The sequence below is a fragment of the Narcine bancroftii genome, chromosome 1 (genome assembly GCF_036971445.1).
Source record: "Narcine bancroftii isolate sNarBan1 chromosome 1, sNarBan1.hap1, whole genome shotgun sequence".
Taxonomy (NCBI): Eukaryota; Metazoa; Chordata; class Chondrichthyes; order Torpediniformes; family Narcinidae; genus Narcine; species Narcine bancroftii.
The window spans coordinates 84,549,230-84,567,756 of record NC_091469.1 but is presented as its reverse complement, the minus strand read 5'-3'; the positions used below and the strand labels follow the sequence as shown (position 1 = coordinate 84,567,756).

Sequence of the window (18,527 nt, the reverse complement as noted above, 5' to 3'; positions counted from 1 at the left end):
AGGGGAAAAAGGGCCTGTTACTACACTGTATGTTTAAGATATTTTTCTAAAAATTAATAATTCATGAGAACGTTGCCAGGACTGGGGACTTTTCTTCCGAAAGCAGAGTAGGCGAATCTGAAACTAGATTTAAGGTGAGAGGGGAAAGATGTAAAAAGGGACCAGAGCACCTTTTTCACACAGAAAGTGGTGGGTATGTGGATGTTTGCTTATATCTGGACAAAGGGCTCAGGTGCAAAACGTCAGTACAGGTACACAATCCTTTATCCGGAACCCTTGGGGGACGGTATGTTCTGAATTTTGGATTTTTCCAGATTTCAGAACAAATGCCAGCTGCCCCAGATTTAAGCCCACCCGAATTGTGCTGCCATATCCACCCCCTTCCAGTCGCGCTGGCGTCTCTCTCTCCTCCCCCGCCCCACCTGCCCGAGTCACGCCGCCATCTCTTTCCCCCCTCTCCCACCCAAGTCACGCTGCCATCCCTCTTCCCCCTCGCCCACCTGAGTCGCGCTGCCGTCTCTCCCCCCCCTCCCCCAACCTAGTCACGCTGCTGTCTCTCTCTCTCCCTCCCTCCGCAGTACCAGCACCAGGGAGAGAAAAAAATTGCCAGTTTTTGGAGCTTTCCGGATTTTAGATGTCCGGATAAAGGATTGTGTACCTGTAATATATCTTTACCTCCTATCAATGCTGCAAGACCTGTTGAGTTCCTCCAGTATTTCTGTATATTTTTACTACAATGACAGTGTCTGCAGACTTTTGTGTTTCACTCAGTATGTGGAATGAGCTGCCTGAGGAAGTGGTAGAAGCAGGGACAATAGTTGCATTCAAAAGACACTGAGGCAGGAACGTGGAGAGGAAAGGTTTTGAGGGATATGGTCTGAATGCAAGCAAATGGGACTCTGTCAGTTTGGTATCGACAAGGTGGGCCAAAGGGCCTGTAGAAAATGATTTTATGACTCTAATTCAGTATCAGTCTGTGCACAGAGCAAAGCAATTATCTATTAGAAGTAGTAGACTAATTTTCAGAAAAGGATAAGGATTTGTGCACTGGATGGAGAGGGGAAATGCTGGCACCTGACATCATATAAAATGTTATTGACAATAATTTTCACATTTTCTCTCAGTAAATGTTTTAGCGACATAACAAGGAGATCATATTTAAAATCTCAATTAAAAGCCAGTTTTTCTGGATTATTTCAACGACAAAGATAAATGACAAACAGGATAAATCTAACCTCACCCTCCTCTAGAGTGCTCCTTCAAGTGAGGAGCCTGGAGATAGAGGGTATCCATGATCAGTGATCAGATCTGCACAGGTGGGCTTCAAGGCCAAGGGCCATGTTTAGATTGTAGCTCTCCCTCCCCAACATTGAAGCTCACCTTTGCAGCCATTGTTCCCACGACTCAACACATCTATACAATGTGTACATGTCTCAGCTCCAGGTTCTAAAACTTCATTAGAAGTTGATTTATTATTAAAATCTCCATGTTAAAACGCGCTGCCATGAGTTGATGCCATGTGGCTGAGACTGCAGACTTTTGCAATTTTACACAGTTCATTGTGTTAAAAATGGAAGAATGGTATAAGCATACATTTTGAAATAAAAATTAAAGATAAGTAACATAAACTGAATGTTGCAACTGAAAAACAGGGTGGAAAAAAAAGGTTTTGAGAGGGGCAGGAACTAGTTGATAAAATATATATGTGATCCCTGACTTTATTAACAGAGGAATCGAGTTCAAAAACAGTAAACATTTATAGTTACTGGTCTGGACACAGCTGGAGAGTTGAGCCCATTCATCAGCTATTCACTGTGGGGAGGATATCAAGGTGCATCGAGGAAGTTGATCTAGCATTTTGTCTACAGGCCTAAAGACCACTCATGGGCAACAACAGTTGAAAAGTATCCTTTCTCGCCAGAGGAAAAACTATGCATTCTTTACATAACCACACTGAGAATAAGAATTTGAACGAGCTGCAGGAGCAGATTGAACTTGCAGGGTGTAATATTTTAGTTGGTAATCTTGCTGAGACAAGCTACAAGCTGGTGTGGACTGGAGGCTAAATATACTTGGTTGAAAGATCTGTGATAAAGATATGGGAATGGTGCCTTGGTGATCAAAACAAAATGCGAGAAAATATTGTAAAAGATCATGGAAAATGGATATTTTAAGGATGAAATCAAGAACTGTAAAAACTTGGTTTGTTTTCCGAGAATTTTGGAGGTAGCAGAGTGATTTTGAAGTTCACAAGGTCTTAATAGGAAAATGGATGAGGTGGATGTACTATTGTGAACTGCAAATAGTGGGATGGGGTCGGCATTGAGGAAAAGGGATCTTCCTGGATCAAACAATAGAATAAGTTAGAGGAGATAACATCCTATACCATACACTTTGCTGTCTGCTGATAAGATGGTCACTGTAGTGATTTCTTTATTGTAAGAGTTGAGAGGAGGTGGTGGTAAACATTCTTTCCCACCTGCCATTGCCCCTCAAAACCATACTAAAAATTCCCCTAATCCCCATCGTCATGTCCCGTAGAATGGGATTAAGCTATATTAATCATGGTACATTCATGTCTTTTTCAGGGTTTACCTGGACCCCAGGGCGAGAAAGGTGAGACAGGTGATGTTGGACCAATGGTGAGTTCGTGCCTTTATGCCATCTGAGGCTTTTTGAGCTGCTTCAAAGATTCCTGATGGTCCTGTGACTGACTTGTCCAATGTGTTCTGTCACCAGGGGCCTCCTGGCCCGCCAGGACCCAGAGGACCTCCTGGCTCCACCGGGGCAGATGTAAGTAGTCCTCCTTTAAATAGTTTGTCCTCCACAGGAAGGGAAGCCCATTAATTCAGCAATCCTTTTTATTCCCTTTTTTGTATGCCTATTGTTTAACTCAATCTGCCAAAATAGAAGATAAGTCTCACCAAACCTGGGAGCCTCTCCCTGGATCTGGACATGTTTACACCAGACCAGAAATCAGTGAGTGCTGGTGGGAGCTTTTTACAATGAAACATACTAATAAACCCATCCTCAATTGGTATGGTTAGTGAAGACGTTAGCGCAATGCAGTTACAGCGCCAGCGACCTGGGTTCAATTCGGCATGGTTTGTAAGGAGTTTGTACATTATCTCCATGTCTGTGTGGGTTTTCTCCGGTACTCTTGGTTCCTCTTACCTTTCGAAAACACATGGGTGGTTGGAGGTCAATTGAGTGTAATTGAGTGTAAGAGCCCATTACCGTGCTGTATATCTAAATTTAATTTCAAAACCTAATTCCTGTTGAGTCTTCCTACATCCTTTCCAAACTAACTTGTCCCACATCACCTTTCTATCAACAAAACAAACATATATCAGTCAAAGGTGCTGGATTGCTATTGAAGTGAAGGGAAGAGTGAAGCAGGACAAAAGGGGCCACTCACATGATGTTGGGATAGTGCAGGTGAAGCCCCATTCTGTCCTCATTCCATACTGCATCGTTCCAGGGAAATTTTGCTGGAACATTGTAGAGCGAGCTTAGTCTATATCTAATAAATTCTACCTGTTCTACTAGTAGTTGGAATAATATTGCTTTACTCTGTATTATTTTTTTCCCCTTGTTCCCACCACTGACTCACTGGGCTATCAATATCATATTTGAAAAGGAAAAAGTATGTATCATGGTCAATGTGGTTTATGGTGTGAAAAATAAAAAATTTAAAAAAAAATAATAATATCATAGGGATAGCCCCATCCAGTATTTTGGGTAAAATTACACAGTGAATGTCAGCAGGATTTTGTTAACGAACATGTCCCCTTTCCTCTGACATCTACCAACTCCTGGATGGCGTTGAGGCCAATTGTAGTAACGTTGCAGCTGCCCTCTGGGGGCGGGCAGTCAATTGAACACAGAACAAGAAGCCCTTGATTGGATGGCTCTGTGTCACATTGGACAATATAGTTAGCTAGCAAGTGACTGGAGATGGAGAGTGAGGGAGGCAGTCTGAAAATGGAGTACTGAGATAATGCAAATTCACAATCTCAGCTGAAAATGCCAAGGAGAAGGACTTTCTGAACATTGGTAGTAGCTGCCCACTTTCTTTATTAAATTGTTATTGTACTCAGGACAATCACACAAGCTTGTCTGAGATAGAAAATTAAAATAATAACAAAGGCTGTTTCCATATTTGAGGCTGCATGGTTGGCGTGGCAATTCGCACAAAGCCGTTACACCACCAGTGATTGGGACCAGAGTTCGAATTCTGCACTGTCTGTAAGGAGTTTGTATGTTCTCCCCATGTCTGCATGGGCTTTTCCCAGGGGCTCTAGTTTCCACCCACTGTTCAAAATGTACTGGTGGTTGTAGGTTAATTGGGTGTAAATTGGGTGGCATGGACCAATTCAATTAAAAAAAATACCAGTGTTCAAAATGAACTCTGTCCTTCAGCCCATTTCCTTGTCTGCTTTAACGTCTGATATGTTCTTCCAACTGCAGGGTCCACAAGGTCCTCCAGGAGGCATTGGTAATCCAGGAGCTGTGGGTGAGAAGGTAACCTCCTCACTTTGTTACGTCAGCGTCCAAAAACTGCTCAACGTATGACTCTTTCGATGAGACCTATCAAATCATGTTTCCCATTAACACCCTTACTGTTAACTATTGGGACAGGCACACCATCACTGATAACTGTTCATATTGGCACATTATTGCAAATAAACATTGGGAATGGCACACCAATACTGATTAGTTCAAGTTAATTATCATTAACTGTACATATACAACCAGATGAAAAAAGTTTTCTCCAGACCATGATGCATGTACATACTCACTCAAAAAATAGCACCGTAGTAATCATAGATATGTACATAAATGTGTAATTTAAATGAATATATTTAAATATTTTAGGATGATTGACAGTTACAGAATATTGTTCATCAATCTCATAGCCTGCAAGAAGAAACTATTTCCCAGCCTGGCGGTCCTAATTTTGATGTTCCTGAACCTCCTTTCATATGCTATTACCATTAATTATTGGGATTGCTAAAATGTTACAGTTAAGCTCTAGTACTGGCACACTATCACCGTTAACCATTGAGAATGGCATACTTATTGTTGAATGCTGGGCCCAGTGCAGTGTTATTGCTATCTTCTTGCCGATCTGTGGATTTGTTTTGATCAGGTTGACTTTCACAGCCAGTTTTAAAGCATCTCTGACTTTTACTGCAGGGTGACTCTGGAGAACCAGGAGCCCCAGGACCTCCAGGATATATAGGTCTACCAGTAAGTGCATCGGCTTCCCTCCCTTTAATGAGTTAAATATTGTTTGGTCAATCATTAGAACCACTTCAACTAGTATGTTATGCATTTCACTTCAACATCATTCCTCTCCCACTTTGCCCATCATTGCCATTATCTCAGTTTTGAAATACAGTAAAACCCCTGGTATCCTGCTCCTACGGGGATTGCTTGAGGCTCACTTTTAGAATGTCAAACCAATACACTTCCAATAAGAATAAACAGTTGAAATGGCAAAATACTGTATTGTACTTGCAATGAATAAACTTCACTTGCATGAATATGTAAACCTTAAACATTTTACTTTTTTTTAAACATTTAACCTTCACTGCATCTACAGGTTCCTCCCCTCCACAGAGCTGCCTGAAAGACCAACCATCACATTATAAATAATTAAGCCCCCTCCCCCAAGTTTATAGATAAATCCTTACTAATAAGCCTAATATATACTAATAAAGATAATGGCTCTTACTGAGTAGGGATAAGAGACATTTTAAGAGAGTCACCCTAACACTGAGCAGCATCAAGCAGATCTTCATCCTGGGCCACACCATTTTATTCAAACAAATGTATTCAAACAGCTGCTATGAGCAAACCAGGACCAAGGTATTCTGCTAAATACTTGTTCCCATCTTCACCAAAGGTTTATGTGTTACTTCAGAGAACATTTACTTTTACAATTTTAAACTTTATTTACATGTTTATTTATTCTCATTTATTTCACATTTTATTTATTTATTTTATTGAATTTTTTTTTTTTTTGCCAATTGCTTGAGGTTGCTGGTTGCTTGAATTCCAGATAACGGCTTTTACTGAACCAAACTGAGTCCCAGGTGTAGACAAGTGGCTGATGAGGATGTGGTGTCGGAAGAGATGGAATTATGACTAGCTGAGTCACTGGAAGAAATCTTACCAATCTCTTACCCTTCTACTCATAACTCCTTCCCCAACCACCCTATGGCATCACCCCAGAGCATCCCAGGTGCACCATTCAAACAGAGAATTAGCTTTGGAGTGCAGTCACAGTTGTGATGTGGGAAACATATCAAGTTCCCATTAAGAACAGCAGGACAATTAGAGATTGTAAGAGATTGTAGGTTGAGGGTTATAAAGGCAAAGGAATTCCCACTAGTCTCTGACTAGTGGCTCTGGGATTCTCTATACCCACCCGAGCAAATGGGTGGAGATGTTCTAACTTCTTATTTGAAAGGTAGCGCCTCCACCAACGCAGTATTTGATTAGCACTGTCTCTCTGATGGGGTAATACTCAGAGGCCCCCACCCTCTGCCTTTGCACCCCTCAGTGCTGAACTGAAATATCCACCAGAGTTGCATTGAAATCAGGCCTGCAGCCAGAGGGCCTTGTTCTCTGTAACTGGAATAATCAGTACTGGCTCTCCAACAATACAGTACTCAGTGCTGTCTTTCCAGCAACACAGTACTCAGTCAGTTCCATCTCTTCAGCTGCACATTATTTTTAAAAATATTTTTTAATTTTTTGAAATTTAATTTAACAGGTAATGGTAACAGGCCATTTCGGCCCACAAGTCCGTGCTGCCCAACTTACATCCAATTAACCTACAACCCTAGTATGTTTTAAATGGTGGGAGGAAACCGGACCCTTTGGGGAAAACCCCATGCAGACACAGGGAGAACATACCAACTCCTTACAGACAGCATGGGATTTGAACCCTGGTCCTGATCACTGGTGCTGTAAAGGCATTGTGCTAACTGCTATGTCAACCGTGCCACCCACAGTACTCAGTACTGTCACTCCAACAACGCAGTACCCAGTCAGTACTGTCTCTTCAACAACACAGTACTCAGTCAATATAGTTTCTCCAACCACATGGTACTCAGTCAGTACTATCTCTCCAACAAAACAGTACTCAGTACTGTCTCTCCCACAACTATCTTTCAGTCTCTCCAACAACACGGTACTCAGTCAGTTCTGTCTCTCCAACAGCTATCTCTCAGTCAGTACTATCACTCCATCAACTCTAGGTGTATCTAACACAGATCAGGCCCACAACCCAAATGCCTTGTTGAGGGCAGTGCTGAAGTTCCTTTTTCATCCACAGGGACCAAAAGGTGAACGTGGAGAGAAAGGTGAAGCTGGACCATCTGGCGCTGCTGGGCCTCCAGGCCCCAAAGGTCCTCCTGGTGATGATGGTCCAAAGGGCAGTCCTGTGAGTATCTGCACTTCTCCATTCCTACCTCACACCGCCTTCATTATCTGTCCCCTACCACTCTTTTTAAATTTGCTTCCACCACCCAGAGCATTGCTTTGCAGCTTGCGTGAGTAACTATTTATCACTCACTGTCTTTCCTTCCATTTATCAAGCTCCATACTCACACCCTGCCTCATTCAGCTGGGTTTTTTAAATAATTAGTCCAATTTAGTTCCAACCATTTCTCCATCATCTTGCAAATAAATCCCCTCAAATGCATGTCCAGCTGACTTTTGAAAGTTCCATTGGGAAATGATTCCAGATCTCAACAGCTCTCTATGCTCTCCTAATATTCCAATTATTTTTAATTTGTCATTTTTGTCATGTTAGAGACTCACTAGTTAAAGGAAAAACTCTCCCTAGTTTCTCTCTTAAATTCCAACAAAATTTTTAATAGCCTCTGTGGTGTAAGGAGAATATTCCCTATATCCTTCATCCTATCTTCCCAGAATATCACCTCTCCTCCTTCTGCAAAGTCTCAAAGTCCTTTTGGAGTATGGGGTCCAGAATTGAATGCAAGATTCCAGTTAAACAATCTTTCAGGTTTCAGATTTCATATTTATTGTCAGAGTACATACCTAATATCACATACAACCCTGAGATTCCTTTTGCTGTAGGTGAGGCAAAATTACCACTTATTGGTAATGCAAAAAAAATTGTACTCAACTTGCATATGTAAACAAATAAAAATGTAAACAAACTGACTGTGCAATGCAGAGAGAAAAAAATCAATAAAATGCAAAAGTAAGAATCCTTAAATGAGTCCTGATTGAGTTTCTTGTTGAGGAATCTGATGGTGGAGGGGTAGCAGCTGTTTTTGTACCTGGTGGGTCAAGACTTGTGGCACCTCTACCTCTTTACTGATGGTAGCAGCAATAACAGAGCATGCCCTGGGTGATGTGGATCCTTGATGATTGCTGCTGCTCTTCAATGGCAGCGTTCCCTTTAGATATTCTCGATGATGGGGAGGATTTTGCCTGTGATGTCCTAGGCTGTGTCCACGAACTTTTGCAGGGCTTTACACTCAAGGATATTGGTGTCCTCATACCAGACTTTGATGCAACCAGTCCACACACTTTCCACCACACATCTTTAGAAATTTGCCAGTGTTTCTGATGTCATACAAAATCTCCACAAACTCCTGAGGAAGTAGAGGTGCTGACGTGCTTTCTTCATGATACCATTAGTGTGTTGGGTGAGGGAAGACCTCCAAGATAGTGACTCCAGAGAACTTACAATGACATTATATTTTTTTATATTGAGTGCCTATATTTGGAATATTAAATATCACAAAAACCTTTCAATTGCCCCATCAACTTCATCTTTGTGGATTAGTGAAGATCCCACTCCTAAAACCATTTGCTTTTCACCAGCCTTTTTCCTGCCTCTCCACATTATTCCTCCCAAGTGCATCATTCCACATTTAATCACATAAAATTGTATCTGCTACTTTGACCCATTTACACTTCTTCCTCCAGAGATTTGCTTCCTTCCTGTACAATTAATTAATTGGGCAGTAACTGCACATGTACATTTATAACTAGTCACAGTGCTGGAAGGGCAGTGAACATCTTTTAAATAATATTTTCATTTCAGTATACTGCGTGGCCAACTTTGTTTCAAACACAAACTTCCTGTACCCAAATACCCAAGTCCAAGTTATTTACTTAAAACAAGGATGGCAAATGGTCTCACAAGATCACAAGACATAGGAGCAGAAGGAGACCATCTGCCCATCAGGTATGCTCTGCCATTTTATCATGAGCTGATCCGTCCTCCCACTCAGCCCTTCTCCAGCCTTCTCCCAGTAACCCTTGATGCCCTGATTTTACCCTGAGATAAGATATCTTACCCTGGGGAATATTGCTGCAGTTTCCTTCAGGAAAAATTATGTCCTTTCCTTGCCATTCTCTGCTTTCTATTCCCCCTGCTGCTGTCATTCTCAGATAACCATTGACCATTTAGTCCTGTGCACTTCTGTTTTCTCGTTGTCTGTTTGAAAAGTTCTTAAAAAGCCTTTTGAAGGTCAGGACATGAAGCATCCACTGCAGTGCATTCATCAACTCTCTCTGTCAGTTCTTCATTGACTCCTCAGTGTGCAATCCTAACCTCTATCAAAATACATGATTTTTCTCCTGGGACTTTGCTTGGATAAGTGTTTCTCCTGAGGTTGATGCTCCCTTCCTTGTGCATTAGCAACCTTGAACTCAGAATCAGAGCAATTTCACTTTGAAAGGTTGAAATCAATCAGTGAGAGGCAAGTTTTCTCTGGTGCACCGTGAATATTATGTTAAGTATCTCTGCGCCTCTCTTCCCTGCACCATTGCCCTATATTTCTTTCCTCTCCAGTTCTCTGGTCCTTCCTGTGGTATCCAGGATTTTAATCCAGTGTAAGGTCACTCAGCCCTTTGCCCCACTATCTTCTTTCAATAGATTTGTTTGGGCTTGGAAATAACACTTAGCCCAGCCTCAATGTAAAACTGTGCACTTGTTACCTCTTCCCATGCCCCTCCTGACCATTGCCTTAAATATAGCACCCTCACACAGGCTATTCACAAGAGGTAATATGAAGCAAACTGTCCTGACCTGGATAAAGTACTATGCTGGTTAGGAGTAAAACACAAAAGTCTGTGATTAAAATAAAAAACACGATGCTGGAGAAACTCAACAGGTCAAATAGTGTACTTTATATAGCAAAGATGAAGATGCATAATCAACATTTTGTATCTTTATCTTTGCTAATATAAATTCCATTGTTTGACCTTCTAAGTTTCCCCAGCGTTGTGTTTTTACTGTGCTGGCTACCACCATACTGCCCAACCCAAGTGTTTTGAGAATTTATATCCAACCCAAACTGCACTCAAGACATCAAATTGGGTATCCCTGACCTCAGCTTCCCTCTGCTCATTACACGCATTTGCTCAGGTTGACCAGGCACTAACAGTCATCTCTTATCTTTCCCTCTTTAGGGACCAGTTGGTTTCCCTGGTGACCCTGGTCCTCCTGGTGAAAGTGGACCTCCGGTAAGGTGTTCAGACAAGTTTAATTAATGGGGGAACTTCTACTTTATGTTGAACTGAAGCTCAGCTTGAAACTCTGCTTGGGGGCTACATTATCAAGAATGTAACCCCTGGACTTGTTTCAAAAGATGACCATACACATGCATTCCTATTTCACTTCAGGGACAAGATGGACCTCCAGGAGAGAAGGGAGAAGACGGTGAACCTGGACAGATTGTGAGTTAAAACAAATCAGCAGTAGAGGGTTGAAAAGGTTGACCTAGATTTGTAAGAGGATTGGATCTCCCATTGGAGACCTAGTGACTCAGAAGTCAGGAAGCAAAGGGATGACCCTGTGGCATCCCATCCATTTGGATGCCAATCCATTTGGAATAGCCAAACCTGGTCTCCCTGCTGTCGGTTTGAAGAAGGAAACCAGGTCAAGCCTGTAGAAGTCCATATACCATCATGTGTTGAATCAAACCACAAATCCCGCACAAGTTAGGAGTCCTAAAAGATGCAACACCAAGGCCTGGGAAGTGTCCCGGTGTTGAAATCTGGCCAAAGGCATTGGGGAAAAAGAACCTTGCAGTGGTTTACAGTAGCCGAGTTTGTGGGCAGAAATGGGGTCCCTGTGAGCAGTTGCGTTTCACATCAATGGACAGTACTCTAAGTGATGATTTATTTTTTCTAGGGTTCCCCTGGTCCAACCGGTGAGGCAGGGCCACCTGGCCCTCCAGGAAAGAGGGTGAGTGTGAAATGAAGAATGCAATCACGGTAACAAGCTGAGGAAATCATTGTTCAAACCTTTGGTGTCAGCCTGACACAGCACCGCAGATGTAGCTGGAATAGCCATGGTCCATATCAAGCCTCTTATCATGTTCCTCTCTGCTATATCTTTCAGGGTCCTCATGGTCCTGCAGGTCCTGAAGGAAGACAAGGGGAGAAAGGAGCCAAGGTAAGGAAGGCATGAACCAGGAGCTCAGACATGCCACCTTAGAACAGAGTGAGTTTACTCATTTACCCAAGTGCCTGTCTTAAATTAATTTACATTTATATTAAAATATCCAGCACAGTAACAGACCCTTCTGGCCCATGATCCCGTGTCGCCCAGTTGCACCCAATTGACCTGCAACCATGGTACGTTTTGAACAGTGGGAGGAAACCTGAGCACCTGGAGAAAACCCACCAAGACACAGAAAGAATGTACCAACTCCTAGCATACAGCTTTAGAATCGAACCTGGGTCGCTGGCACTGTAATAGCATCGCGCTTACCATGCTGCCCTTATTAGTACATTTAGATGTACCCCATGCCGCCCAATCACATCCAATTGACCTATAACCTATGTAAGTTTTTGAACTGAGGGGAAACCCATACAAATAAGGGGAGATCATACAAACTCCACGTTAACCATGCCACCCGTATCATCACTTGCCTTCATGCCATCCCTTACAAGATCACTTCCAGTCTCTCACTTCAACCTCTGCTTCCACAGTCTTACAATCCTCTGAGTTGTAAAGCTCAGCAGGCTTGCAGCCTCTGTGGAGGGAAAGGAATTGTCGTGTCGAGAACTCATATCGGGACTGAGAGCGGAAAGGGTTAATAGCTGGTGTAAGGAGAGTGGGGAGTCAGGAGGTGATAGGTGGACTGAGGTGGGGTGAGGAGTGACAGCCAAATGGAGCCAGGAAGAGGAGGGGCAGAGTTGGGAGATGGGGACTAGTGTGAAGCAAGCAAGAGAAAATGTAGAAAACAAGTAAAAAGAAGAGGGGGGGAAAATGGAGCCAGCTCCCACCTTGGTTCGGCAGAATCATAATAAATTCATCAAAGGTTGGGCCCAGTAGTAACATCCAATGATTTAGATTTCCAGCTGGCCTTACTTGACCAACTGTCCTGAATTTCTGAATGTTACTCCTATTTTAGTTGGTGCACATGACATTTGCAGCAAAAACCTATTTTGGGGTGAATCTTTTTATGTAGAAAGTGCTATGGCCTGAAATACACTGCCTGAAAGGGCAGTAGAAGTAGGTCCCTCTGTAACTTTCAAAAGTAGAAGTAAATTGGACTGCAAAGAGATGATGGGAATGGTTATGGAGACTGGGTAGGTGGAGTGGTGCCAGCAGAATAGATGTGTCCTTGAAATTGAGGGAGATTGTGCTGTTGCTGTGCTGTTCGGTGACCAGCTAAGTGTTCATGGTGAATCTTCTTGTCCTCAGGGTGACGTTGGTGCTGAAGGTCCTCCTGGGAAGACAGGTCCTGTGGGCCCACAGGGATCTCCTGGAAAACCGGGCTCGGAAGGTCTGCGAGGAATTCCAGGTCCTGTTGTAAGTGAAGAATTCCAACTCCCACCTTCCTTTTAATCACCTTCTTTTGACATTAAGTTTTATTGTTTCATGGTCTTCAAAGCTTTGTTTGTTTAACACTCATTTATTTGATTACATTTAGGGTGAGCAAGGATTCCCCGGCCCTCCTGGGCCCACAGGCCCGCCTGGTCCAATGGTTCGTAACCGAAACTAGCACTCTTCATTTTCCTTCCCAAAACCAAATGAACTGGACTGCTCCACTGACATATCCTCTCCTTTTTCAGGGTCCGCCAGGATTGCCAGGCCTCAAAGGTGATCCCGGTGTAAAAGGCGAGAAGGTACGTTTATCAGACAGAACCCAAGTTTTGTGCTTCAACTAATAACTCTGTCCGAACTGATGGATGCACAGAGCCTGGTATTGGGCCACCATGAGCTCACCCACTATTGTCTTTTGTTTGATTTCACTCAACAGTGCCCACTTGAACCATGCTCCACCAAGAAATTATTGGGAAAATAACCGTCCATTTGTATCCCACAGCTCTGTCAAGCCTACCATTCTTTGTATTAAAGTCTCCACCCTTTACTGTGTGTTATGTACAGTCGACCGCTCTCCACCTCAGTGTGCCTGTATATTATGGATCCTACCTGTGCACCACAATGTGTCCTCTTTAATAGGTCCTACCCCTTCATCTCAGTTATGTGGATTGTTTTAAAATCTTATCTGTTCAGTAGAGTGTGACCCACTTTATAGGTCCTACACCTTCACCTTAGCATGTGCTAGGTACTTTAGATCCTACGTAATCACTATAGAATGTCCTGACTGAAAGGCCTGACATCTTTTCCATGTCCTCTCTTATGGTCCCTACCTCCTCACCTCAGTGTGTCTGTATTGTTGGGCCCTCTCAGGTGTGTCCTGTATCATAACCCATTATTTTTTACCTCAGTAGTTCTTTGTCTTTTCCCAATGCTTTCACAATAAATAACATACAATGATTTTAAAGCTGTTGTATTGTGAGTTATAAATATGAATTTTAATATTTAAAAAGGAAAGCTGAGCATGGGAATAAATTCAATTAACACTTTAATGTCTCAAGATACTTTGTGCAAGGGACCAAGCAAGTAATTTTTTTCTTGTCATGAAATCAAACATCCAGGCAGAAGAGAGAGGGATTAGTATGATTACAACATTAAGAAGATTGGACCTATTCCATTCACACTCAGAAAACAAAAAGACCTCTCCGCAGCTCCATAAAGAAGCAAAAATCATTCAACTTTAGCAGACTTATTCTCTGTCTGAGCTGCCTGGTTAGTTCATATCATGATCTGCATTGATTCTCTAATTTTCCCAATAAACATTTAAAGAGTCATTTAAATAATATCATCACCTCAGTGAAGTCTCAGCCAAACTCCACAAAATGACTTAAATTCCCTCCAGTTCATTCAGTTGAAATTAGTTTATTGGCCCTGTATCATTCTTCAGTACTTTGCAAAACATTCATGTATGTGGAACTCCTCATCTCCTGGTTAGAGGACATCCACCTTGGTGTTAAGTGTTAAGAAGAAAATACGATAGGCTGCAGATGCTGTGATTGTAGTGAAAGCAAATGAAATGCTGGAGGAACTCAGCTGATCTACTCAGCATCTATAGGAGACAAAAATATATTGCCAATGTTTCAAGCCTGAGCCCTTCTTCAAGGAAAAAATCAGAAGCAGGATATATCAGAAAGTCTCAGAATTCAAAAATTCTTGACCAACAAAAGGTGTTAATTGGATGTGATATGGTAGAATTTATCGTGTCTGCATGAAAGAAGACAGGGAATGGAGCGACGATGGGAGAAGCAAGAGGGTGGGGGCTTTAACAAAAGCCAGAGAAGTCAATATTAATGCCATCCCAGGGTGCCCAGTCAGAAGATCAGGTGTTGTTCCTCCAATAGATTTACAGGTGGTCTCAGTCTCATAGTACATGAGACCTTGGACAGACATGTTGACAAGGGAATGGGATGGAGAATTGAAATGGGTGGCCACTGCAAGATCCAACTATTGCAATGGACAGAGCCGAGGTATTCAACAAAGCGATCGTCCAGTCTGCATCCAGTCTCTCCGATGTAGAGAAAACCACAGTGGGAGAACTGGATGCAGTGGAAAAACTGTTTGGGGTCCTGAATGGTGCTGAGGGAGGAAGTGTGGACACAAGAAAGCATCTCCTGCAGTCACAGGCATAGGTCCCAAGGAAAAGATTGATGGGGAGGGAGGAGTGGACAAGGAAGTCATTGAAGGAGTGGTCCCTGTGGAAGGTGGAGAGGAGAGGAGAGGAGAGAGTTAAGATGTGTCTAGTGGTGGGATCACATAGTAGGTAGTGGAAATGGTGAAGGAGAATATGTTGGATGCGGAGGCTAGTGGGGTGGTAGGTGAGGACAAGAGGGGTGGAGGCAGCCAGGGCAGATGTGTGGGTAATGGAGGATATGCAGGTGAGTGCAAAGTTGATGGTGATAGAGGCAAAGCATGTTGTTTGGAGAAGAAGAACATCTCTGATGATCTGGCATAGATAGCCTTATTCTGGATGCAGATGCGATGAAGATGGAGGAATTGAGAGAATGGAATGGAATCCTTACAGGGGACAAGGTGGGAAGAGGTGTAGTTGAGGTAGCTGTGGGAATTGGTTGGTTTGTAAAAGACGTCTGTTGAAACTTTGTCTCCTGAGATGAGGAAAGGGAGAGTATTGCTAGGGATGGACCAAGTGAATTTGAGGTCAGGGTGGAAGTTGGCAGCAAAGTGGATGAAGTCGATTAGCTTATCATGGGTAGATGAGGCAGCGCCAAAGTAGTCATTGATTTTGCAGAGGAAGAGTTGAGGGGCCTTGCCTGTGCAGGCTTGTAACATGGTTTGCTTCACATAGCCAACAAAAAGCCCATCCAGGTACTTGGAGAAAGTGGTATGAGCCAAAGGAGAAATTATTGAGGGTGAGGACAAGTTCTGCCAGCCAGAGGTGGGTGGTGGGGGGTTGGGGGTGAGTGGGTGGTGGTTGGTTCTATTGTCCAGAAAGAAACAAAGGTTTTGTGGCCTTCAGTATGGGGAATGGTGGTGTATAGGGATTGGATATCGATGTTAAATAGGAGATCATTGATTTCAGGGAACTGGAAGCTGTTGAGGTGATGGATGGTGTGTGAAGTGTCCCAGATGTAGGAGGGGAGGGACTGATCTGGGGAAACAAAACAGAGTCAAGGTAAGCGGTTTCCAGAAAGAAACAAAGGGCTTTGAGGCCTTTTTCCAGAAAGTGTTATGTGTTATGAATCCTTTCTTTGTTTCTCTCATGCACGTGGCCATCATTTGATTGTTATACTGAGCTCAGCAATTTGACTCAATCTTTAGCATGGAAAAAAACTGACACAAGATTCCTGAAAGGAATGTTTCGGCCAGAATTTTACATTAAGTTATGAAAGAGATAGGTGACAAAAGGCAGTTATTAGAAGGCAGGGAGAATAATATGGAGGTGGAGGCATTAGGGAAAGGGATTGAAGAGTTTAGGAGCATGGCAGAGGAAGGCATAACCACCAACAGGATTAAAATCAGCAATGTTGAAGAGACCCAATTGTCAGAGAGGGCAAGATAGCAGAGATCCGGAGATTAAAGATATGAAGTGATTTGAAAGTCTAGATGAGAATTTTTAAATCAACAACCTTGTTCTCCAAGAACCACTGAAGCATTCACAGTATGATGACATGTGAAGCAAGCATAGTATGATGAGTTAGACATGGAAGTCTGCAGATGCTGGGGTCAAGTGCAACATACAAATGTGCTGGAGAATCTAAGTAGGTCATGCAGCAACCATAGGAAGTAAAGGGTAACCAGTGTTTCAGGCCTGGACACTTGCCTGTTTTTGCTTATGACTGACAAAGGGCCCAGGCCTGAAACGTTGGTTACCCTTTACTTCCTATGGCTGCTGCGTGACCTGCTTAGTTTCTCCAGCACATTTAGGTCTTGCACAGTTTGATAAGTGATTCCTTCGAGATGAAGTGACCCTCTTGAGGTCCTTGCCATTGTAAATATAACGGCTTCAGACCTGGGATGCTTGTCACTTGGTGTGAGTGGATGTTTTACATTACAGGGTCACCCAGGTTTGATTGGATTGATTGGGCCTCCAGGAGAACAGGGGGAGAAAGGTGACCGGGGCCTGCCAGGTCCTCAGGGAATAGAAGGTCCAAAAGGAGATTCGGTAAGTGTTGAGATACTTTGTGATTCCTGGCTGTCATTTGAATCCTAGGCAATCCCTCGCCAGAGGTTCATAGCGAGAATTCTGGTGCATTCACCCAATGAACAATATCATCTCACTGTGGATCCAGCTGTATGTTACTGATGATAGAACCATTGCTTTTTGTGATAATTTCTGGAATGTGGGAATGTGTGGCCCTTACTACCCACCACCAATCACCCCTTGAGTGATCACCTCTACCACACACTGCAGTCCATATGGTAAAAGTCCTCTTTTACTGCTGCTTTGGAAATATTCTGATACACCCATGACAATTGTTACACACTATAGGTGTGGGGATTGGAGGAATATTTGGCCCAGATGATTTAAAAGGGCAAGTTCATGTTCGACTTGAGTGAACCAGTTGTGCATTTACAACATTCCAACATTTTTTCCCCCTTGCTTATTCTTAATGTGTAGATATTTTAAGACTGAACATTAGGTGTCGAATTCCCTGCAATGACACTTGACTCGTTCTCTCATTGTTAGCCAAAAGATTACTCAATAACACAAACCCCACACAGCTGTAGCTTGGTTAATTGTACTTGGTGATAATTTACAGTTTGTGTTTTTATAAATCTCTTTCAGGGTGTCCATGGACAATCTGGTCCCATTGGACCACCGGGTCCTCCCGGATTAACTGTGAGTATCAAAGTAATCCATCTAGTGAGTTCATCAAAGTGGTGATAATATTATTTGCTCATCTCTGCTAACTAGCTGAGTGATTACTTTCCCACGATGCTAAGCTTTCCTGCAGATTTGGAAAGGTCAGGTGTTTTAATAAACTTTTCTGCATTGAGAATTACATGATTTGGGAAGTGAATATTGGGAACTGTTTTGCAAGCTCTAGATGTCCCATCAAGAGTACTATCCCCTTTTTCCCTGATAAAAATGTCAAACTCAACTCCTTAGCAATCTCCAGCATCTTCTATTTGCAATGCCTAGCAAAGACTCCAGTCCAAGGAGTATCAAATTCTTAGCAGCTTTAACCATTTCACTGATACGTTTTCCATTTGGGTGTGGAAGCCATTCTTGGCCCTCACTGGATTGCACACCTGGAGTTGGTACTGACTCCACTTGCTATTGACTGGATTGATCAGAGAACATCACCAGATTCTCCTCAAAATGGTCTACAGCCACTAATAGGAGTTAATTAAATCAGGGGTGGGGAGGGAGCAGAAACTCTGTTGTAAACAGTAGAAAGAAGGGAGGGGATAAAAGGGGAAGGAGAGAAAGAGAAGGGTATGGAGAGAGAAAGTAAGAGAGAGGATGAGAGAGAAACAGAGGGTGTGTGTGTGTGTGTGTGTGTGTGTGTGTGTGTGTGTGTGTGTGTGTGTGTGTGTGTGTGTGTGTGTGTGTGTGTACTATGCTCAACTGAAAACTGAGGTACCACAGGAAAAGAGGGTGAGCAAATAAGATTTGATACTTGGTGGATCAGATTTTTGAATGGCCCCTGTTTGACAGAGACTAAATTATCAT

The 18,527-nt window shown here is 42.9% G+C and overlaps 1 protein-coding gene across 4 annotated transcripts in view; it reads left to right on the top strand.

The window, feature by feature from the left end:
* Positions 1-18,527, top strand: part of col5a1 (procollagen, type V, alpha 1) — a 274,674-nt gene that overhangs the window by 239,753 nt on the left and 16,394 nt on the right. For 3 of the 4 annotated variants that reach the window (XM_069931782.1, XM_069931776.1, XM_069931792.1), the window contains exons 47-60: positions 2,589-2,642; positions 2,740-2,793; positions 4,471-4,524; positions 5,200-5,253; positions 7,349-7,456; positions 10,468-10,521; positions 10,681-10,734; positions 11,192-11,245; positions 11,402-11,455; positions 12,713-12,820; positions 12,942-12,995; positions 13,084-13,137; positions 16,905-17,012; positions 17,637-17,690. In XM_069931782.1, coding sequence (XP_069787883.1) covers positions 2,589-2,642; positions 2,740-2,793; positions 4,471-4,524; positions 5,200-5,253; positions 7,349-7,456; positions 10,468-10,521; positions 10,681-10,734; positions 11,192-11,245; positions 11,402-11,455; positions 12,713-12,820; positions 12,942-12,995; positions 13,084-13,137; positions 16,905-17,012; positions 17,637-17,690 — 918 coding nt within the window. Of the gene's footprint in view, positions 1-2,588; positions 2,643-2,739; positions 2,794-4,470; positions 4,525-5,199; positions 5,254-7,348; positions 7,457-10,467; positions 10,522-10,680; positions 10,735-11,191; positions 11,246-11,401; positions 11,456-12,712; positions 12,821-12,941; positions 12,996-13,083; positions 13,138-13,953; positions 14,105-16,904; positions 17,013-17,636; positions 17,691-18,527 lie in introns of those variants that run through there. The other variant, XM_069931802.1, reaches the window with a different exon arrangement.